Source organism: Haliotis cracherodii, unplaced genomic scaffold (assembly GCF_022045235.1).
Source record: "Haliotis cracherodii isolate W230 unplaced genomic scaffold, xgHalCrac1.p SCAF_18, whole genome shotgun sequence".
NCBI lineage: Eukaryota > Metazoa > Mollusca > Gastropoda > Lepetellida > Haliotidae > Haliotis > Haliotis cracherodii.
This window is the reverse complement of record NW_027266273.1, coordinates 7,382,048-7,401,327: the sequence shown is the minus strand read 5'-3', so window position 1 is coordinate 7,401,327 and position 19,280 is coordinate 7,382,048. Positions and strand designations below refer to the sequence as shown.

At 41.6% G+C, this 19,280-nt stretch overlaps 1 protein-coding gene across 1 annotated transcript in view; it reads left to right on the top strand.

The window, feature by feature from the left end:
- Positions 1–19,280, top strand: part of LOC139465214 (cardioacceleratory peptide receptor-like) — a 108,435-nt gene that overhangs the window by 74,214 nt on the left and 14,941 nt on the right. The window contains exons 4-6 of the mRNA XM_071246880.1: positions 1,525–1,618; positions 7,985–8,127; positions 18,868–19,015. Coding sequence (XP_071102981.1) covers positions 1,525–1,618; positions 7,985–8,127; positions 18,868–19,015 — 385 coding nt within the window. The remainder of the gene's footprint in view (positions 1–1,524; positions 1,619–7,984; positions 8,128–18,867; positions 19,016–19,280) is intronic.

The window sequence follows — 19,280 nt, the reverse complement described above, 5'->3', positions numbered from 1 at the left end:
TGTGACGTATTCATGATCCCCATGGAACTTGGTGATCCATCATTTGTTCAATGTCGACAGAGAGTGATGATTTCCACTTGAATTAGATGTTTAAAAGATGAACAGCCATCTACGTTGTTGGCTTCCAGACTCGGAGGCTGTATCGGTGAATGATATGACTTTGATTGATACAAACGGGAGGGGTTATCCGTTGAGCGGACGCTTCAAGTTGTCTGTCGGTTATCATGGAGTCATTTCCAGTACTTCACGGGGTTGTGTACTCTCCTCTATCGCCCATAGTAGCTTGATGTGTTATAGCGATGCGGGTCTGTTTATTGTCAGGTAAAGAAACACGGTTGCTCATAACTCACGGGAGAACAATAAGTAATCCCCGCCTGACTTTGAAGCAATATGTAGAGTAGATAACCATGCGATAGTCTCCCAGACCCAAGGGAATAAATCAACAATGAATCCAGTTCAAGCCCAGCCTGACTAGCACGACAATCTGCTCCCAGAAATTAAGCATTATGGGTTTCATTTGGATTTGACCTTTTGTTATTTTATTTTACAGATATTCATTTTTAAATTTATTTTGGGGACCAAGTGTTAGTCTAACCACACGGCTATGACACGTGTGGCACGAGAAATATTGCCGCTTTTGCGAAGTAATCTGAACACTCAGGGGCGGTGGGTAGCCTCGTTGGGTCGTCACGCCGAAGACCCTGTTTCGATTCCCGAAATGGGTACAATGTGTGAAGCCCATTTCCGATGTCCCCCGTCTTGATTTTGCTGGAATAATGCTAAAAGCGGCGTACAACCACACGCTCTCACCCAGAACGCTCACTGGTCTAAGAACTCATTTGTTCCTTCAAAAGTTGCAAATGTGACAAAGGCAAAGTGGCAAGTTTTCAGATTACTGAATATATTCAGTCATCTTTATATCATAACCAATATTCCAAAGGTTTCAGTCAACTTGAAATTTCCAATTGGCCAACATGGGCCATTATCACATCTCTTCCACCGTGAAGATCCGGGTTAGAATTGATCTTCAGCAACCCATCCTTATCTAAAGAGGCCACTAACGGAATTGGGTGGTCAGACTCGCTGACTTGGTTGATGCATGTCATCGTATCCCAATTGTGTAAATCAATGCTCATGGTGTGAATCACAGGATTGTCTGGTCCAGACTCGATTATTTAAAGACCGCCGTCATATAGCTGGAATATTGCTGAGTGAGGCGTTAAACACCAAACTAACAAGCGAGAGATCTCTTCCATCGAAATACGTATCAACTGTCTGTATTTGCATCAGTTGTAGTAACATTGTACATTGTACTAACCATGTTTATTATTATCACATTTCCTGTGATATAAGGAAAACTGTTTTATGCACATAGCATTGAAATTAACATTCTGAAGTTGAATACTCGATTTGACCATTTTGGCATAACCAATGAATTATGTTATCCAACAGTGATGCCTCTCGGTATGGTTGCACCTGTCATATATGATCGTGACTATGTTTAAATACGAATACGTATTTCAGGCTGTAGTGACGTATGCATCTACGTACGTGTTGGTGTCGCTGAGTATTGACCGTTACGACGCCGTTGCTCGACCCATGAACTTCTCAAGAAGTGGTGAGTAGAAACAAGTTCATACAAATACCGTTACTTTACCGGTGAGTGAATGTTGTTTATGCTACTATTTCACACAGACCACGAATCCCACGAATTGATAAATTTTAGGATTCGTAGTTGAATCGTAATCAGTTCGTGAAATTCTTAACTGATTTGCATATATTCGTAGTTAGTTCTTACAATTCTTGAGCTATCGGGAATTCGTGGCAAAGGTTTTGAGCTGTTTTGGCCACGAACTCCCGATTCAAAAATATCATAGTTAATTCGTAACAAATTCGTAATGCATTCTTAGGCATCGTAACTGAATCGTAATCGATTCGTAGGCATTCGTAGATATTCTTAACTCATTCGGGGATTCGTGAATTCGTGGCTTTACGACGAATCGGCTACGAATCTGTCACGAATCCCACGAATACACGCCGAAGCAGGTACGAAGCTCATGATCCAATCGCGAATCAGCTACGATTGCCGGCAAATTGGGTAATAAGGAAATTAACATTGATTTCAGGTCATTAGCTGCTTCCAGCTATCAGCAGCAGGTGTTGATACTCCAGTTCCAGGGCCAATAATACAGCTGCTCTACATTGGACATCCATTTTGAAGGGCCTTTTTATAGATATCTTGAGGGAAAAACCCAAAATTGTCAAGAATAGTCACGAATTCATTTTTATTCGTACCTGATTCGTATATGCATTCGGCGTATTCTTGACTGATTCGTAACTGATTCCTAACTTTAGTGCAGTATTCGTAACAGCTTCTTGTAAATTGAGTGAGTCCCACGAATATCCGAAAATCTATCGTACCTGTATCGTAACTAGATCGTAGAGCGTCACGCATTGAACCAGAATATTTGCTAAATTCCACGAATCCTCACGAATCCTAAAATTCACAAATCGTGGCGATTCGTGGGATTTGTGCTCTGTTAGGAATAGTAGCATAACGTCGCAGTCAGTGATAGTCAAGCTGAACTACTGGGACCTGCACATAATCAAGACTAAACCGTGCAAACAGTAATTGGACGTAGGAACCAGACCATCTGGGCATGATAACCCGTAGACCACCATCAGTATCCAGTTTCCATTCCTCTGTTGTGGGGGCACGGGTGGCCCAGTCGCTATGCAGAGTTGCGTCCCTTGCGCACGCCAGAAACCTATGATAGTGGGTTCGAATCCCGGTTCACCCCGATTATGTTTCTAGGTTTGTCAGCACCATACCCGTGCTCGTGGGTTTCACCGAAGTGATAAACGTCTGAGACCTGTATCACCTCGGGCTTTCCTCCCACATTAAGTTGACACGCCTTGATATAACTGGAATACTGTTAAAATCGGCGTTAAACCCAACTCACTCACTCACTCATTCCTCTTTTGACCAACATACACATGTAGGTATATATGGCCCGCCTCAAGCCCGGGATCCATCGGAGTTTTGTATGAAATTTTTTAAAAAACAACAATGCCACGCGTTGTCACTGACCACTCCAAGGGGCGGTACGGTAGCCTAGTGGTTAAAGCGTTCGCTCGTCGCGCGGAAGACCCGGGTTCGATTCCCCACATCGGTACAATGTATGAAGCCCATTTCCGGCGCCGTGATTTTGCTAGGATATTGCTAAAACTGGCGTAAAACCATACTCACTCACTCACTCACTCACTCACTCACTCCAATGTAGACCTTAGTGGACTCTAGGGGTCATTAAAAAGATCCAAGTGAATCCTAACGCCAAAGGATTTAATCTGACCAGTCAACAAGCCATGGCTTAAGGTCAATTAAAATGAAAGATAATATTCAATTTGCTGAAAGTTCACATATCAATAATGAATGTCACTGTGTGAGTTATTCATATATATGACAAAAGTAACGGAAGTACGCGACGAACTAAAAGGGTATTGAAATTGAAAATGGGATTTAAAACCCGGAAACTCTCAGGACTAATCAGAATGGATGAATCCGTTGTTGTGGTGATAATTAATTTTTTTAATTATAACATTTTGCATACCTGGTATTGAACAAGACATGAATGGGGTATTCTATATGTCTTATATTCTTTATACAATACCTGATAAAGAGGGCTCGGTAGTCGTCGGCATCCGAAAGCGGTGAGATGAATTGAATTTAACGTTCAAGATTTGTGTGTGTGTGTGTGTGTGTGTGTGTGTGTGTGTGTGTGTGTGTGTGTGTGTGTGTGTGTGTGTGTGTGTGTGTGTGTGTGTGTACTAAAGAATGACGGTTTTATGGTGTTAGCTCACTGAAATACCATGCCGCACTTTCATATGAATACCCCACTCAGACACAGTATACTACGAGCCGACCAGTCCTCATTTTATTCCATTAATGCCGACCGCCAGGAAGGGTAACATAATGTATCATCTTTGAACGTTTTTTGGTATGACGCGGAAGGGGTTCGAACCCACGACCTTCCGCTCCCCAGGCTTACGCTCTCTCCACGAGCCCATGCATTTGTAGATGCCGTTAATGTATTTTTATACGACACCATTTCGTGTTACAGCTTATTGTTCACATATTCGAACTATATCCGGCATGCGAGAACAGAAATGTACCCTTGTGTTAGAATTAAACCCAGGTCTTGACGTGACGAGCGAACGCTTTATCTACTATGCCACACATGATACATGGCTGGCTGATTGGGTATGTTTTTTCGCCGCTTTTAGCAATATTACAGCTATATCACAGCGGGGGACTCAGAAATGGGCTTCACGCCATGTACCCATGTGGGTAATCAAACACGGGTCCTCGGTGTGACGAGCGAACGCTTTAACCAAAGCATCCATGATAATGGATTCACTCCCATGTTCTACACGACAGGGATGATGAATTTGTTATTAAAGGTCACAGTCAGAAATATTATGTGACTTTATGTAAATAATTAAGTCTAGACCAGACAGTCCAGTCTATGACGTCAACATCGTCCTACGCTGTCGAGGTAAGATGACACACAATCATCCAAGTCGGCGAGCCTGACCACCCGATCCATTTTGTACGGTAAAAACATTATTTGGTTGTTAGGAACCTGTTGTTTACTGGCTTGCCCAGAGATTCCAGGGATACAAGTTTAGATAGAGCAATCATTTTTACAGCACTAAAAAATCCTTGATGATTGTTCTTTTAGTTGGAGCTCGCTTGAAGCGTGTTCTCTTTGATAGCCTTTCGACAAGCTATTTCCCCTTCCAGTTAAAGCTGTTGCTTGCCAGAGACCTGACCTTTTCAAATTCGAAACTCAAGTACAGCTTAATATTTGAAAAAAATACAATGAAGGCTCGTCAAGCGGCGTTACTGACTTGTTTTGTTGTTGCTGTGGTTAATTTTATTCCGCAAGACCACATTCTAAATATCGTTTATAGTCGCCTTTTCATCGACGACCAACCCTGAATTCTTATAAATATAAATGTGGTTAAAGCGTTCGCTCGTCACGCCGAGGATCCGGGTTCGATTCCCGACATGGGTACAATGTGTAATGCCCATTTCTGGTTTCCCCCGCCGTGATATTGCTGGAATATTGCTTAAAGGGGTAAAATCAAACTCACTCACTCGGTCGCAAAGGGAGAAATAGCAGTGAAAAATATAAGGAATGGACCCCTGAAATGGATGAATGGACCCCTGAAAATCAGTAAGGACGCCTGATTCTACTGTTATGTTAGTGCGCTCGAAAAACGAATTCGTCATAATTCCATATAAATTTATTTTTTTCAAAACTTCTGGCATTTTCTTTTGGGTAAAATTGTTGTTTATTATTCATAACAAAAAAGATTGCATATTTGCACTGAAACATTCATTATTTGAATAGTTGAGTTTCCTGAGATGTACAAGAATTGACCGTTATAGCCTTCACATTAACTAATGTGAAGGTAACTAATCAATACATATTTCTCGGCCCTGTGAGCGTAATACGAATTTCTTTCCGCCAACTTCAAGAACCATTGTTACTTTGGCTTCAAATGATCCTCTTACCGATGGCATCAGTACAGCGGAAGATGCAAGAGATGGAATTGTTTTATATTTACTTTAGAGTTTAGGCCATTGGGGCCAAAGCAGCCTCACGTTATAACCATTTCCAAAGACCTGCTCTGAAATGCTATTGATTACTGTGAGGTGCTCACTGTAGACGCGGCTGATGCATTATTTGACGTGTTGTATTCGTAATGTGTCAAAGGGTTGTTGTTACTTGATAGAATATGAAAAAAATCAGCTTGCATTAAACTCGTACATAGCCTAATGAATATCTGCTCAAGTGGAGATTATTGTTCTTGGTCGACAAGGTCATCAGAAAAAATCCAGAGAAATGATTCCTGATGGGCTTCAGCTATAATTGGATCCAAATAATGACGTTACAACGCTCTATTAATATGGCGCTATTTCGGAAATAGCAAACATTTGTTTTCTGCTATTGCAACACCAAGGTTCCAGTTATTCTGATATTATTGATATAATAGTTAGGTGAGGTGAAATTGGTTTTAACGTCGCGTCCAAGATTATTGCACTTATATAGCGACGTGCATGCGGGTGTATGTGTGTTTGTGTGGCTGCTTGTACTAGTCCGGACTGATGCCGAGTGCTAGCTCACTGAGATACCATGCCGCAGTTTAACATGAATACCCAACTCAGACACAGTATACTGACTCCGAGCCGACCAGTCCTTGTTTTAGCCCCTTAATGCCGAGCGCCAGACAGGCTTACAACAAGTACCATCTTTTAACGTCTTGGTATGACGCGGCCGTGGATCAAACCCCGGACCTTCCGCTCTCCGGGCGGACACTCTACCACTGGACCACGGAGGCAGTCACAAAATAGTTGACAGAATGTTGACTTGTGACGTGAGAGATGACTATGTTCACTATGACGGACATTCTTGAGGGTGCAAACCCTTTTTGGTTACTCGAAGGCCGATCCCTGTTCAGTTGTACACTTAATGCCATGAAATGTATACCAGATGCCAATATTACAATGTTGAAATGCATTTTCCCCGGAATAACTGCGATTATAGTCCTTGTTTGTAAGCACCATGTCCGTGAGGGTCAAGGTGCGTAGTCTGTCACGTGAGACAGCGTAGTACTAGTGAAAACCTGGGCCCAAGCTCACACAGCACTCCGTGGTCTAGTGGACAGGGAGCCCGCCCGGAGCGTACATTTAGAGATAGTCGATAGTTCGATCCCAGGCCGTGGCATATCAACAGTCGATGAAATGTCGTGCTTATTGTTACCCTGCCTGTCGCTCGGCTTTATGGGGATCACACAAGGGCTGGTCGACTTGAGTGAGTGAGTGAGTGAGTTGGGTTTTACGCCGCTTTCAACAGCTGGTCGACTTGGAGTAAATATACTGTGTCTGAGCAGGGTATTCTTTTTAAACAGCGGCTTTGTATCTCAGTGGGCTAAAATAACTCCGGCATTAGCCCAGACTAACGGCCACACACGCACGCACGCATGTGGACTTCACTATAAAACAAGCATTACTCCGGACTTTTACAAGCATTAACGCATGTGCTCACGCGTACGCAAAGGCACACACACGTGCATTGCCGTTGTTGCATACGTGCAATAATCTTGAACGCGTCGTTAAACCCCATTTGACTTCGTATAACCAAACTCACGAGATTCACTCTTACTGAATACTATCTGTTCTGTTTACCACATCAATGTAATACATGCCATAACTGCACATAAATAACAGGAGATGGCGTTGGGCAATCAAGTGGTTAAAGTGCTTGCTTATCACGTTCGATTCCCCAATGGATACTAGTGTGTTACGGTCCGTGAAGATCTGGGATAGAATAGGTCTTCAGCAACCGATGCTTGCCGTAAAAGGCGACTATGCTTGTTGTAAGAGGCGACTAACAGGATCGGGTGGTCAGGCTCGCTGACTTTGTTGATGCATGTCATCTGTCCCAATTGTGTGGATCGATGCTCATGTTATCAATCACTGGATTGTCTGGTTACTTACAGACCGCCGTCATATAGCTGGAATATTGCTGAGTGCAGCGTTAAACAACAAAGAAACAAATAGTGTGTTACGTGAAGACGTCGCCGTGATGTGAGTGGAGGGCCTTAGGCCGTACATCTGTAAGAGGGCCTTGAGCCATACCCATTTAGCTGTAGAATTACGACAGTAAATCTGTCTCACAGTCCCTGAACCATCATTTTACCTTCCACCCAGCCCTTTCCGTATTACAATAGCCTCATATGAAGCAAGTCTAGATTTTCCTCAGGTCCAGTATATCTCATCTCACTGGGGATCAGTTTTCTATAAACGGAGTTTTATTTTTCTATCAAACTTATTAATTTTCAGAGACTAAGCATTAGTCTATTACGACAGGTACGGTGTCACTTAATAAAACTGCATATCACTTGTACATTTCAGCCTATCAAGCACGCATGTTAGTTTCCATGGCATGGTTATTGAGTCTTCTGTTCGCTCTCCCAACAATATTCATCTACTATGAAGAAGTCAAGGAACACAAAAAGCAATGCTGGCTGGATTTCCCGCTCTTCTGGCATTGGCAGGTAATAATAATAATAATAATAATTATCATGATGATAATAATAATGATAATAATAATAATAATAATAATCTGTCAGTGTGTGATTTTGCATCAAATGGACCACCCATGGTACAACCTGGAATATATAGAGGGCGTCATGTAAAATAATATATACAAAATTCTTTGGAACATGCCCATTTACAGCCTCAGACCTATCCAGGCCAACAAACCTGACCTTGTCCTTTCTTATAAATCCAATAAAATCATTTATATCATTGAATTTTCTGTCCCTTTTGACACTAATGTGATTGACAACATTCAGGATATGCAAACCTCGCTTTCGAAATGTCACGCTTGCATCCCAAGTACCAAGTTGTCCGACTCCCTATTGTTCTCGGTGCCTTAGGTTTGGTACCTCCCAATCTGTTGACTGACATTGGGAGAGTACCCGGGTTTGCTACCAGGAATAAGCCCTTCTGATAATCTGGGTAATGCAGAAGGCTACAGTGTTGGAGAGTCTTCACATTCTCCGAAAAGTTCTGGGTGGGTTTGACTAGGCAGCGCTTCCTGGGGGAAGTCCCATTCGCTGTCTGGGCTGCGTGTAGAGGGGCAAGGGGCCTGAGCTGATGATGAGCCTAACCATCCTATCTGTGCCAGGATCACCCAAACCCTCTTTGCTGCATTGTTTATTTTAATCTGTAAATAATAATAATAATAATAATAATAATAATAATAATAATTAAAGCTGCAAGCAGCAATGGCGGGCTCCAAGAAACACTGTGCCCAAACGTCCATGTTCGAATCCTCAAAGGGTTTCCTTGAACCAAATCCATCAAATGTAGGCACCACTTGCAGGGTATCGTCGCAAGGAAAATGGCGTGTGCCAGGGTGTCCAGGTCTGTTCTAAACCCATTTCCGACCTCGAACATGTTCGAATCCATAAAAGGTTGGCTTGTACCAACTCTGTCAAAAGATAGTCACCGGAAATCGCCGCTACGAAATTGGCGTGTTCCAGGGGTGTCCCAAATATAAATCAAATATTACCACCATGCGGTGTTACTTTTAGCATACAACCAATAACAATAAATGAGATGCATATGGCACACTAACTTCATGTAAACTTGCAATAGTTTCTGAGGAGAACCTGACAAGATATGATCTTTAAAGCAAAATTTCGTTGAAAAAAATGACCAAAATCAAAATTCAATACGGCCGTAACTAAAAAAGAATTCAAAAATCGGCTCCTAAAGTTTGATGTGTTATGTATGGAGATAATTATCAAAAAGTTTGAAAGCATTTCATGCAGTGGACTCTTTGCGTTTAAAGACAGGTACCCAAAAAAACACTATGGAAACCTTGAATCCATAATGGCTGCCAAACCACGTGACCAATGACCAAAGTCAAAGAACAAAAAATGTCAAGCAGCTCAAGCAGCAGATACATGCAAGGTTTCAAAGTAATCAGATACGCGGTTGCTGAGCAATAGGGCGAAACATATCTTCAAAATATTCTGTTCTTTTAGTTATCTGCCCTTGGCTTTTGGGCCTACGGCCTTGGGTTTTTGGAGGGCACTAGTACCCAATGGTACACATACACACACAAAATGTGAACAAAATCGAGCCAGTGGTTATTTTTCTAGCTCTGGTACAAAAATCAGCGGAATAATAATAATATTAAATCAAACGCTAACACTCTGGGACTCTTCAGCCTTTCGGCTTGGTGACTCTTTTAACAGGCCGTAACTTCTTTGTCAGTTGGGCTCCAGTCAAACGGATTAGCGTTCTGCGTTCGTCCGGGCCCCGGGTTCCTGTCGCATTGCTGAGATAGAGTGCTAAACCTGTTCCCTACCTCGTTCATATATTCGAATCCTCAAAGGGTTTACCTGTGAGACATCACCACTACAAAAATGTATCTGGGTGTCCCAGGATGTTTCAACCAATTTCCAACTTCGACCATGTTCGAATCCTCAATTGGTTTGTTTGTGCCAATGCCATCAAATGTAAGGAACCACTTGCATGACATCGCCACATGTGTCCCAGTGTGTTCTTAACCCATGTTTGACTTCGACCATGTTCGAATCCCAAAATGGTTTGCTTGTACCAACGCCATCAAATGTAAGGAACGCTTTGTGAGACATCACCACACGTGTCCCAGTGTGATCTTAACCCATGTTTGACTTCGACCATGTTCGAATCCGCATATGGTTTGCTTGTACCAACGCCATCAAATGTAATAAACCGCTTGTGAGACATCACCACACGTGTCCCAGTGTGTTCTTAACCCATGTTTGACTTCGACCATGTTCGAATCCGCATATGGTTTGCTTGTACCAACGCCATCAAATGTAATAAACCGCTTGTGAGACATCATCACACGTGTCCCAGTGTGTTCCTAACCCATGTTTGACCTCGACCATGTTCGAATCCCCAAATGGTTTGGTTGTACCAACGCCATCAAATGTAATGAACTGCTTGTGACACATCACCATATGTGTCCCAGTGTGTTCTTAAACCATGTTTGACTTCGACCATGTTCGAATCCGCATATAGTTTGCTTGTACCAACTCCGTCAAAAGATAGTCACGGTTTGCAGGACATTACCGCTACCAAATTTACGTGTGCCACAGTTTCCCAGAGTGTACTAAACCAATTTCCGACCTCGGCCATATCCTAATCCGCAAATGGTTTGCTTTAAACGACGCTGTCAAAAATAAGGTACCGTAGCAATTGGCAATTGAGAAATGAAGAATCAAGTCTGAAGCGAGTCTGACCACCCGATCCGATTAGTCGCCTCCTGTGACAAGCATAGTTGCCTCTTGAGAAAAGCATCGGTTGAAAAAGGCCAATTCTAACTCTGGTCGTCAAGGGTAGTACACATAATATTGAACAAGGCTGTGGAGAACGCGAGGGTATCTGCTAGGCCAGTGAATGGGGGTTTATAGTAGATTTATGAGGCGCTTCCTTCAGTATTTGTACTCAAGTCTGATTTTTTTACTTAAATCGAATAATACCACACCAAGCAGTGGTGCTTTCAGTGTGCAACCCAGGACAAAATGAGCTGCATATAGTCTCAAAGTTTTATGCAAACTTTCAATAGTTTCTGTTAAGAACCTTACAAGCTATGATCTTAAAAGTAAAATTTCGGTGAAAAAAATGATCAAAATCAAAATCCAATATGGCCGCAACTACAAAAGATATCGAAAAATGGCTATGCTAATTTGTTGTGTTCTGTATGGAGACAATTCTCAGAAAGTTTGAAATCATTTCATGCAGTGGATTCAGAGGAGATAGTATTTGAAGACAGGTGCCCAAAAAACCCTGGCAAATCCTTGAATCCAATATGGCTGCCAAACCACGTGATCAATGACCAAAGTCAAAGAACAAAAATTATCAAGCAACAAAAGCAGTAGATACATGCAAGGTTTGAAAGTAAACGGACAAACGGTTGTGGAGCAACAGGGCAAAGTATATCGTCAAAAAATACTTGTTTTTCAGTTAGTTGCCCTTGGCCTTTGGGCCTACAGCCTTGGCTGTTTGGCGGGCACTAGTACCCAATGGTCTACAAACACACACAAAATTTGAACAAAATCGAGCTAGTGGTTATTTTGCTAGGGCAGGTACAAAAATCGGCGGAATAATAAATAATAATAATAATAAATAATAATAATAATAATGATAATTAAAGCTGCAAGCAGCAATGGCGGGCTCCAAGAAACACTGTGCCCAAACGTCCATGTTCGAATCCTCAAAGGGTTTCCTTGAACCAAATCCGTCAAATGTAGGCACCACTTGCAGGGTATCGTCGCAAGGAAAATGGCGTGTGCCAGGGTGTCCAGGTCTGTTCTGAAACCATTTCCGACCTCGAACATGTTCGAATCCATAAAAGGTTGGCTTGTGCCAACTCTGTCAAAAGATAGTCACCGGAAATCGCCGCTACGAAATTGGCGTGTTCCAGGGGTGTCCCAAATATAAATCAAATATTACCACCAAGCGGTGTTACTTTTAGCATACAACCAATGACAATAAATGAGATGCATATGGCACACTAACTTCATGTAAACTTGCAATAGTTTCTGTGGAGAACCTTACAAGATATGATCTCTAAAGCAAAATTTCGTTGAAAAAAATGATCAAAATCAAAATTCAATACGGCCGTAACTAAAAAAGAATTCCAAAATCGGCTACTAAAGCTAGATGTGTTATGTATGGAGATAATTATCAAAAAGTTTGAAAGCATTTCATGCAGTGGACGCGGAGTTCTTTGCGTTTAAAGACAGGTACCCAAAAAAACACTGTGGAAACCTTGAATCCATAATGGCTGCCAAACCACGTGACCAATGACCAAAGTCAAAGAACAAAAAATGTCAAGCAGCTCAAGCATCAGATACATGCAAGGTTTCAAAGTAATCGGATAAGCGGTTGCTGAGCAATAGGGCGAAACATATCTTCAAAATATTCTGTTCTTTTAGTTATCTGCCCTTGGCTTTTGGGCCTATGGCCTTGGATTTTTGGAGGGCACTAGTACCCAACGGTCCACATACACACACCAAATGTGAACAAAATCGAGCAAGTGGTTATTTTTCTAGCTCTGGTACAAAAATCAGCGGAATAATAATAGTATTAAATCAAACGCTAACACTGGGACTCTTCAGCCTTTCGGCTTGGTGACACTTTAACAGGCCGTAACTTCTTTGTCAGTTGGGCTCCTGTCAAACGGCTTAGCGTTCTGCGTTCGTCCGGGCCCCGGGTTCCTGTCGCATTGCTGAGATAAAGTGCTAAACCTGTTCCCCACCTCGTTCATATTTTCGAATCCTCAAAGGGTTACCTGTACCAACGCCGTCAAATGTAAAGAACCTCTTGTGAGACATCACCACTACTAAATTGACCTGGGTGTCCCAGGATGTTTTAACCAATTTCCAACTTCGACCATGTTCGAATCCTCAAATGGTTTGTTTGTACCAATGCCATCAAATGTAAGGAACCACTTGCATGACATCGCCACATGTGTCCCAGTGTGTTCTTAACCCATGTTTGACTTCGACCATGTTCGAATCCGCATATGGTTTGCTTGTACCAATGCCGTCAAATGTAATAAACCGCTTGTGAGACATCACCACACGTGTCCCAGTGTGTTCTTAACCCATGTTTGACTTCGACCATGTTCGAATCCGCATATGGTTTGCTTGTACCAACGCCATCAAATGTAATGAACCGCTTGTGAGACATCACGACACGTGTCCCAGTGTGTTCTTAACCCATGTTTGACCTTGACCATGTTCGAATCCCCAAATGGTTTGGTTGTACCAACGCCGTCAAATGTAATGAACCGCTTGTGAGACATCACCACATGTGTCCCAGTGTGTTCTTAACCCATGTTTGATTTCGACCATGTTCGAATCCGCATATAGTTTGCTTGTACCAACTCCGTCAAAAGATAGTCACGGTTTGCAGGACATTGCCGCTACCAAATTTACGAGTGCCACAGTTTCCCAGAGTGTACTAAACCAATTTCCGACCTCGACCATATCCTAATCCGCAAATGGTTTGCTTTAAACAACGCTGTCAAAAATAAGGTACCGTAGCAATTGGCAATTGAGAAATGAAGAATCAAGTCTGAAGCGAGTCAGACCACCCGATTCGATTAGTCGCCTCCTGTGACAAGCATAGTTGCCTCTTGAGACAAGCATAGGTTGAAAAAGGCCAATTCGTCAAGGGTCGTCAAGGGTAGTACACATAATATTGAACAAGGCTGTGGAGAACGCGAGGGTATCTGCTAGGCCAGTGAATGGGGGTTTATAGTAGATTTATGAGGCGCTTCCTTCAGTATTTGTACTCAAGTCTGATTTTTTTACTTAAATCGAATAATACCACACCAAGCAGTGGTGCTTTCAGTATGCAACCCAGGACCAAATGAGCTGCATATAGTCTCAAAGTTTCATGCAAACTTTCAATAGTTTCTGTCAAGAACCTTACAAGCTATGATCTTAAAAGTAAAATTTCGGTGAAAAAAATGATCAAAATCAAAATCAAATATGGCCGCAACTACAAAAGATATCGAAAAATGGCTATGCTAATTTGTTGTGTTCTGTATGGAGACAATTCTCAGAAAGTTTGAAATCATTTCATGCAGTGGATTCAGAGGAGATAGTATTTGAAGACAGGTGCCCAAAAAACCCTGGCAAAACCTTGAATCCAATATGGCTGCCAAACCACGTGATCAATGACCAAAGTCAAAGAACAAAAATTATCAAGCAACTGAAGCAGTAGATACATGCAAGGTTTGAAAGTAAACGGACAAACGGTTGTGGAGCAACAGGGCAAAATATATCGTCAAAAAATACTTGTTTTTCAGTTATCTGCCCTTGGCCTTTGGGCCTACGGCCTTGGCTTTCTGGCGGGCACTAGTACCCAATGGTCTCCAAACACACACAAAATTTGAACAAAATCGAGGTAGTGGTTATTTTGCTAGGGCAGGTACAAAAATCGGCGGAATAATAAATAATAATAATAATAAATAATAATAATAATAATAATAATAATTAAAGCTGCAAGCAGCAATGGCGGGCTCCAAGAAACACTGTGCCCAAACGTCCATGTTCGAATCCTCAAAGGGTTTCCTTGAACCAAATCCATCAAATGTAGGCACCACTTGCAGGGTATCGTCGCAAGGAAAATGGCGTGTTCCAGGGTGTCCAGGTCTGTTCTAAAACCATTTCCGACCTCGAACATGTTCGAATCCATAAAAGGTTGGCTTGTGCCAACTCTGTCAAAAGATAGTCACCAGAAATGGCCGCTAAGAAATTGGCGTGTTCCAGGGGTGTCCCAAATATAAATCAAATATTACCACCAAGCGGTGTTACTTTTAGCATACAACCAATAACAATAAATGAGATGCATATGGCACACTAACTTCATGTAAACTTGCAATAGTTTCTATGGAGAACCTTACAAGATATGATCTTTAAAGCAAAATTTCGTTGAAAAAGAATTATCAAAATCAAAATTCAATACGGCCGTAACTAAAAAAGAATTCCAAAATCGGCTACTAAAGTTTGATGTGTTATGTATGGAGATAATTATCAAAAAGTTTGAAAGCATTTCATGCAGTGGACTCGGAGTTCTTTGCGTTTAAAGACAGGTACCCAAAAAAACACTGCGGAAACCTTGAATCCATAATGGCTGCCAAACCACGTGACCAATGACCAAAGTCAAAGAACAAAAAATGTCAAGCAGCTCAAGCAGCAGATACATGCAAGGTTTCAAAGTAATCGGATAAGCGGTTGCTGAGCAATAGGGCGAAACATATCTTCAAAATATTCTGTTCTTTTAGTTATCTGCCCTTGGCTTTTGGGCCTACGGCCTTGGGTTTTTGGCGGGCACTAGTACCCAAAGGTCCACATACACACACAAAATGTGAACAAAATCGAGCAAGAGGTTATTTTTCTAGCTCTGGTACAAAAATCAGCGGAATAATAATAATATTAAATCAAACGCTAACACTGGGACTCTTCAGCCTTTCGGCTTGGTGACACTTTAACAGGCCGTAACTTCTTTGTCAGTTGGGCTCCAGTCAAACGGATTAGCGTTCTGCGTTCGTCCGGGCCCCGGGTTCCTGTCGCATTGCTGAGATAAAGTGCTAAACCTGTTCCCCACCTCGTTCATATATTCGAATCCTCAAAGGGTTTACCTGTACCAGCGACGTCAAATGTAAAGAACCTCTTGTGAGACATCACCACTACTAAATTGACCTGGGTGTCCCAGGATGTTTTAACCAATTTCCAACTTCGACCATGTTCGAATCCTCAAATGGTTTGTTTGTACCAATGCCATCAAATGTAAGGAACCACTTGCATGACATCGCCACATGTGTCCCAGTGTGTTCTTAACCCATGTTTGACTTCGACCATGTTCGAATCCGCATATGGTTTGCTTGTACCAACGCCATCAAATGTAATGAACCGTTTGTGAGACATCACCACACGTGTCCCAGTGTGATCTTAACCCAATGTTTGACTTCGACCATGTTCGAATCCCAAAATGGTTTGCTTGTACCAACGCCATCAAATGTAATAAACCGCTTGTGAAACATCACCACACGTGTCCCAGTGTGTTCTTAACCCATGTTTGACTTCGACCATGTTCGAATCCCAAAATGGTTTGGTTGTACCAACGCCGTCAAATGTAATGAACCACTTGTGAGACATCACCACATGTGTCCCAGTGTGTTCTTAACCCATGTTTGACTTCGACCATGTTCGAATCCACATATAGTTTGCTTGTACCAACTCCGTCAAAAGATTGTCACGGTTTGCAGGACATTACCGCTACCAAATTTACGTGTGCCACAGTTTCCAAGAGTGTACTAAACCAATTTCCGACCTCGACCATATGCTAATCCGCAAATGGTTTGCTTTAAACAACGCCGTCAAAAATAAGGTACCCTAGCAATTGGCAATTGAGAAATGAACAATCAAGCGAGTATGACCACCTGATCCGATTAGTCGCCTCCTGTGACAAGCATAGTTGCCTCTTGAGACAAGCATAGGTTGAAAAAGGCCAATTCTAACTCTGGTCGTCAAGGGTAGTACACATAATATTGAACAAGGCTGTGGAGAACGCGAGGGTATCTGCAAAGCCAGTGAATGGGGGTTTATAGTAGATTTATGAGGCGCTTCCTTCAGTATTTGTACTCAAGTCTGATTTTTTTACTTAAATCGAATAATACCACACCAAGCAGTGGTGCTTTCAGTATGCAACCAAGGACAAAATGAGCTGCATATAGTCTCAAAGTTTCATGCAAACTTTCAATAGTTTCTGTCAAGAACCGTACAAGCTATGATCTTAAAAGTAAAATTTCGGTGAGAAAAATGATCAAAATCAAAATCCAATATGGCCGCAACTACAAAAGATATCGAAAAATGGCTATGCTAATTTGTTGTGTTCTGTATGGAGACAATTCTCAGAAAGTTTGAAATCATTTCATGCAGTGGATTCAGAGGAGATAGTATTTGAAGACAGGTGCCCAAAAAACCCTGGCAAAACCTTGAATCCAATATGGCTGCCAAACCACGTGATCAATGACCAAAGTCAAAGAACAAAAATTGTCAAGCAACTGAAGCAGTAGATACATGCAAGGTTTGAAAGTAAACGGACAAACGGTTGTGGAGCAACAGGGTAAAATATATCGTCAAAAAATACTTGTTTTTCAGTTATCTGCCCTTGGCCTTTGGGCCTACGGCCTTGGCTTTTTGGCGGGCACTAGTACCCAATGGTCTACAAACACACACAAAATTTGAACAAAATCGAGCTAGTGGTTATTTTGCTAGGGCAGGTACAAAAATCGGCGGAATAATAAATAATAATAATAATAAATAATAATAATAATAATAATAATAATAATAAATCGAACGATTACAATAGGGCTCTACAGCCTTTCGGCTTGGAGCCCTAATAATAATAAATCGAACGATTACAATAGGGCTCTACAGCCTTTCGGCTTGGAGCCCTAATAATAATAATAAATCGAACGATTACAATAGGGCTCTACAGCCTTTCGGCTTGGAGCCCTAATAATAATAATTAGAAGGGTAACAGAAGGTTAACATTTCATATCATCCCATCGGGAGAGACCACGTCTTCTGTGTGTAACATTCCTCATATGCTGTTTATATGCACATTTTATAGGGATACTGATAAAAAAAATTTGATTTTTCAAATTCGATGTTTAGATATCAATTAATGGATTTGACATCAAATGCATTCAATAAATAGTCACTTTTATGTGTTACCGTTAAAGCGGGATATTTTATTGTGTGATATATTGACATCTCTCCAAGTAATCAGTCACATTCATTATATAAAAATAATAGCACTATCCCTATTGAACCTTGAATAGTATATATTGATCACAACTAACGCTGTCATCAGTCTTCGTTAGGGATAATGTTTTAATTTCCCCGTCATCCCCCGATCTGACAGCGTGTATCTTTCTGCTGATCACGTTGTTGGGGATGATGATGCCACTTGAGATGCAAATAATATATGGACAGCAGACCTGCCACGCGTAATTAATGTATGTTTAGATGTAGCAACTTTAAATTGTGTCCGAGCAGCCATAATATGTTCTAGTCACGATTTGGCTGAAGTTCTGCTAATGTGAATTTGAACTCCAACACATGCTATCATGCACCACAAGTTTACATTCCAAACACGGTAGCGGGAAAGTAGTTGCAAATTCATTGCATACACAAGTCTTCACTTCACACAAAATGTCCAACCATAGATTACTTTGTACAAAGTGTTGCGGGAATAAGTGATGATTAAATAGACATAATCAAATTTAACAACAGTTCTTTTTATTTCCAATTAAAGTAAACTACGGTTAAAACGAACTCGAAGGGACCACAAGCTTTAGTTTGTTATAATCGTAGTTTGTTATAAGCATATATACAGCATAACTATAGCAAATAGTCGGGACAAAAAAATCAGTTCGTTATATCCGTCAGTTCGTTATAAGCGTGTTCGTTATAAACGTACTTTACTGTACATGAAAAACAAACTCCGTATACCGCCTTTAACCCCTCACTGTACACGATGCTGTGAATTGCACACATCATGTCATGTTAAAAATGTCCGCTGGCGTGTAATGAGGGTATTTCACTTTCATTGTTACTATTTGTTCATCTGGGAAAACAACCTGAGGCTTGTATCATATTATATACGTGTATACCCAAATCCTCTAACCGTACTAATATTTGTTCCAGTTATTTGTAACGCTGGTTGCCATAGTAACCTTCATCCTACCTGCTCTGATCATCGCCGCATGCTACGTTGCCATCATCTTCATCATCTGGACCAAAGGTCAAGACAGCGTCGACGTTCCAGAACAGAGGAACCTCACGGATAAAGACTGTATGTGTTGCGCGATATTGTTTGTTTGTTTGTTGTTTAACGCCGCACTCAGCAATATTCCCGCAATATGAAGGCAGTCTGTAAATAATCAAATCTGGACTAGACAACCCATTGGTTGACATCATGAGCATCGATCAAAGCAATTGGGATATGATAACATGTATCAACCAAGTCAGCGAGCCTGACCACCCGATCCCGTTAGTCGCCTCTTACGACAAGCATGGGTTGCTGAAGACCTATTCTACCCCGGATCTTCACGGGTCAC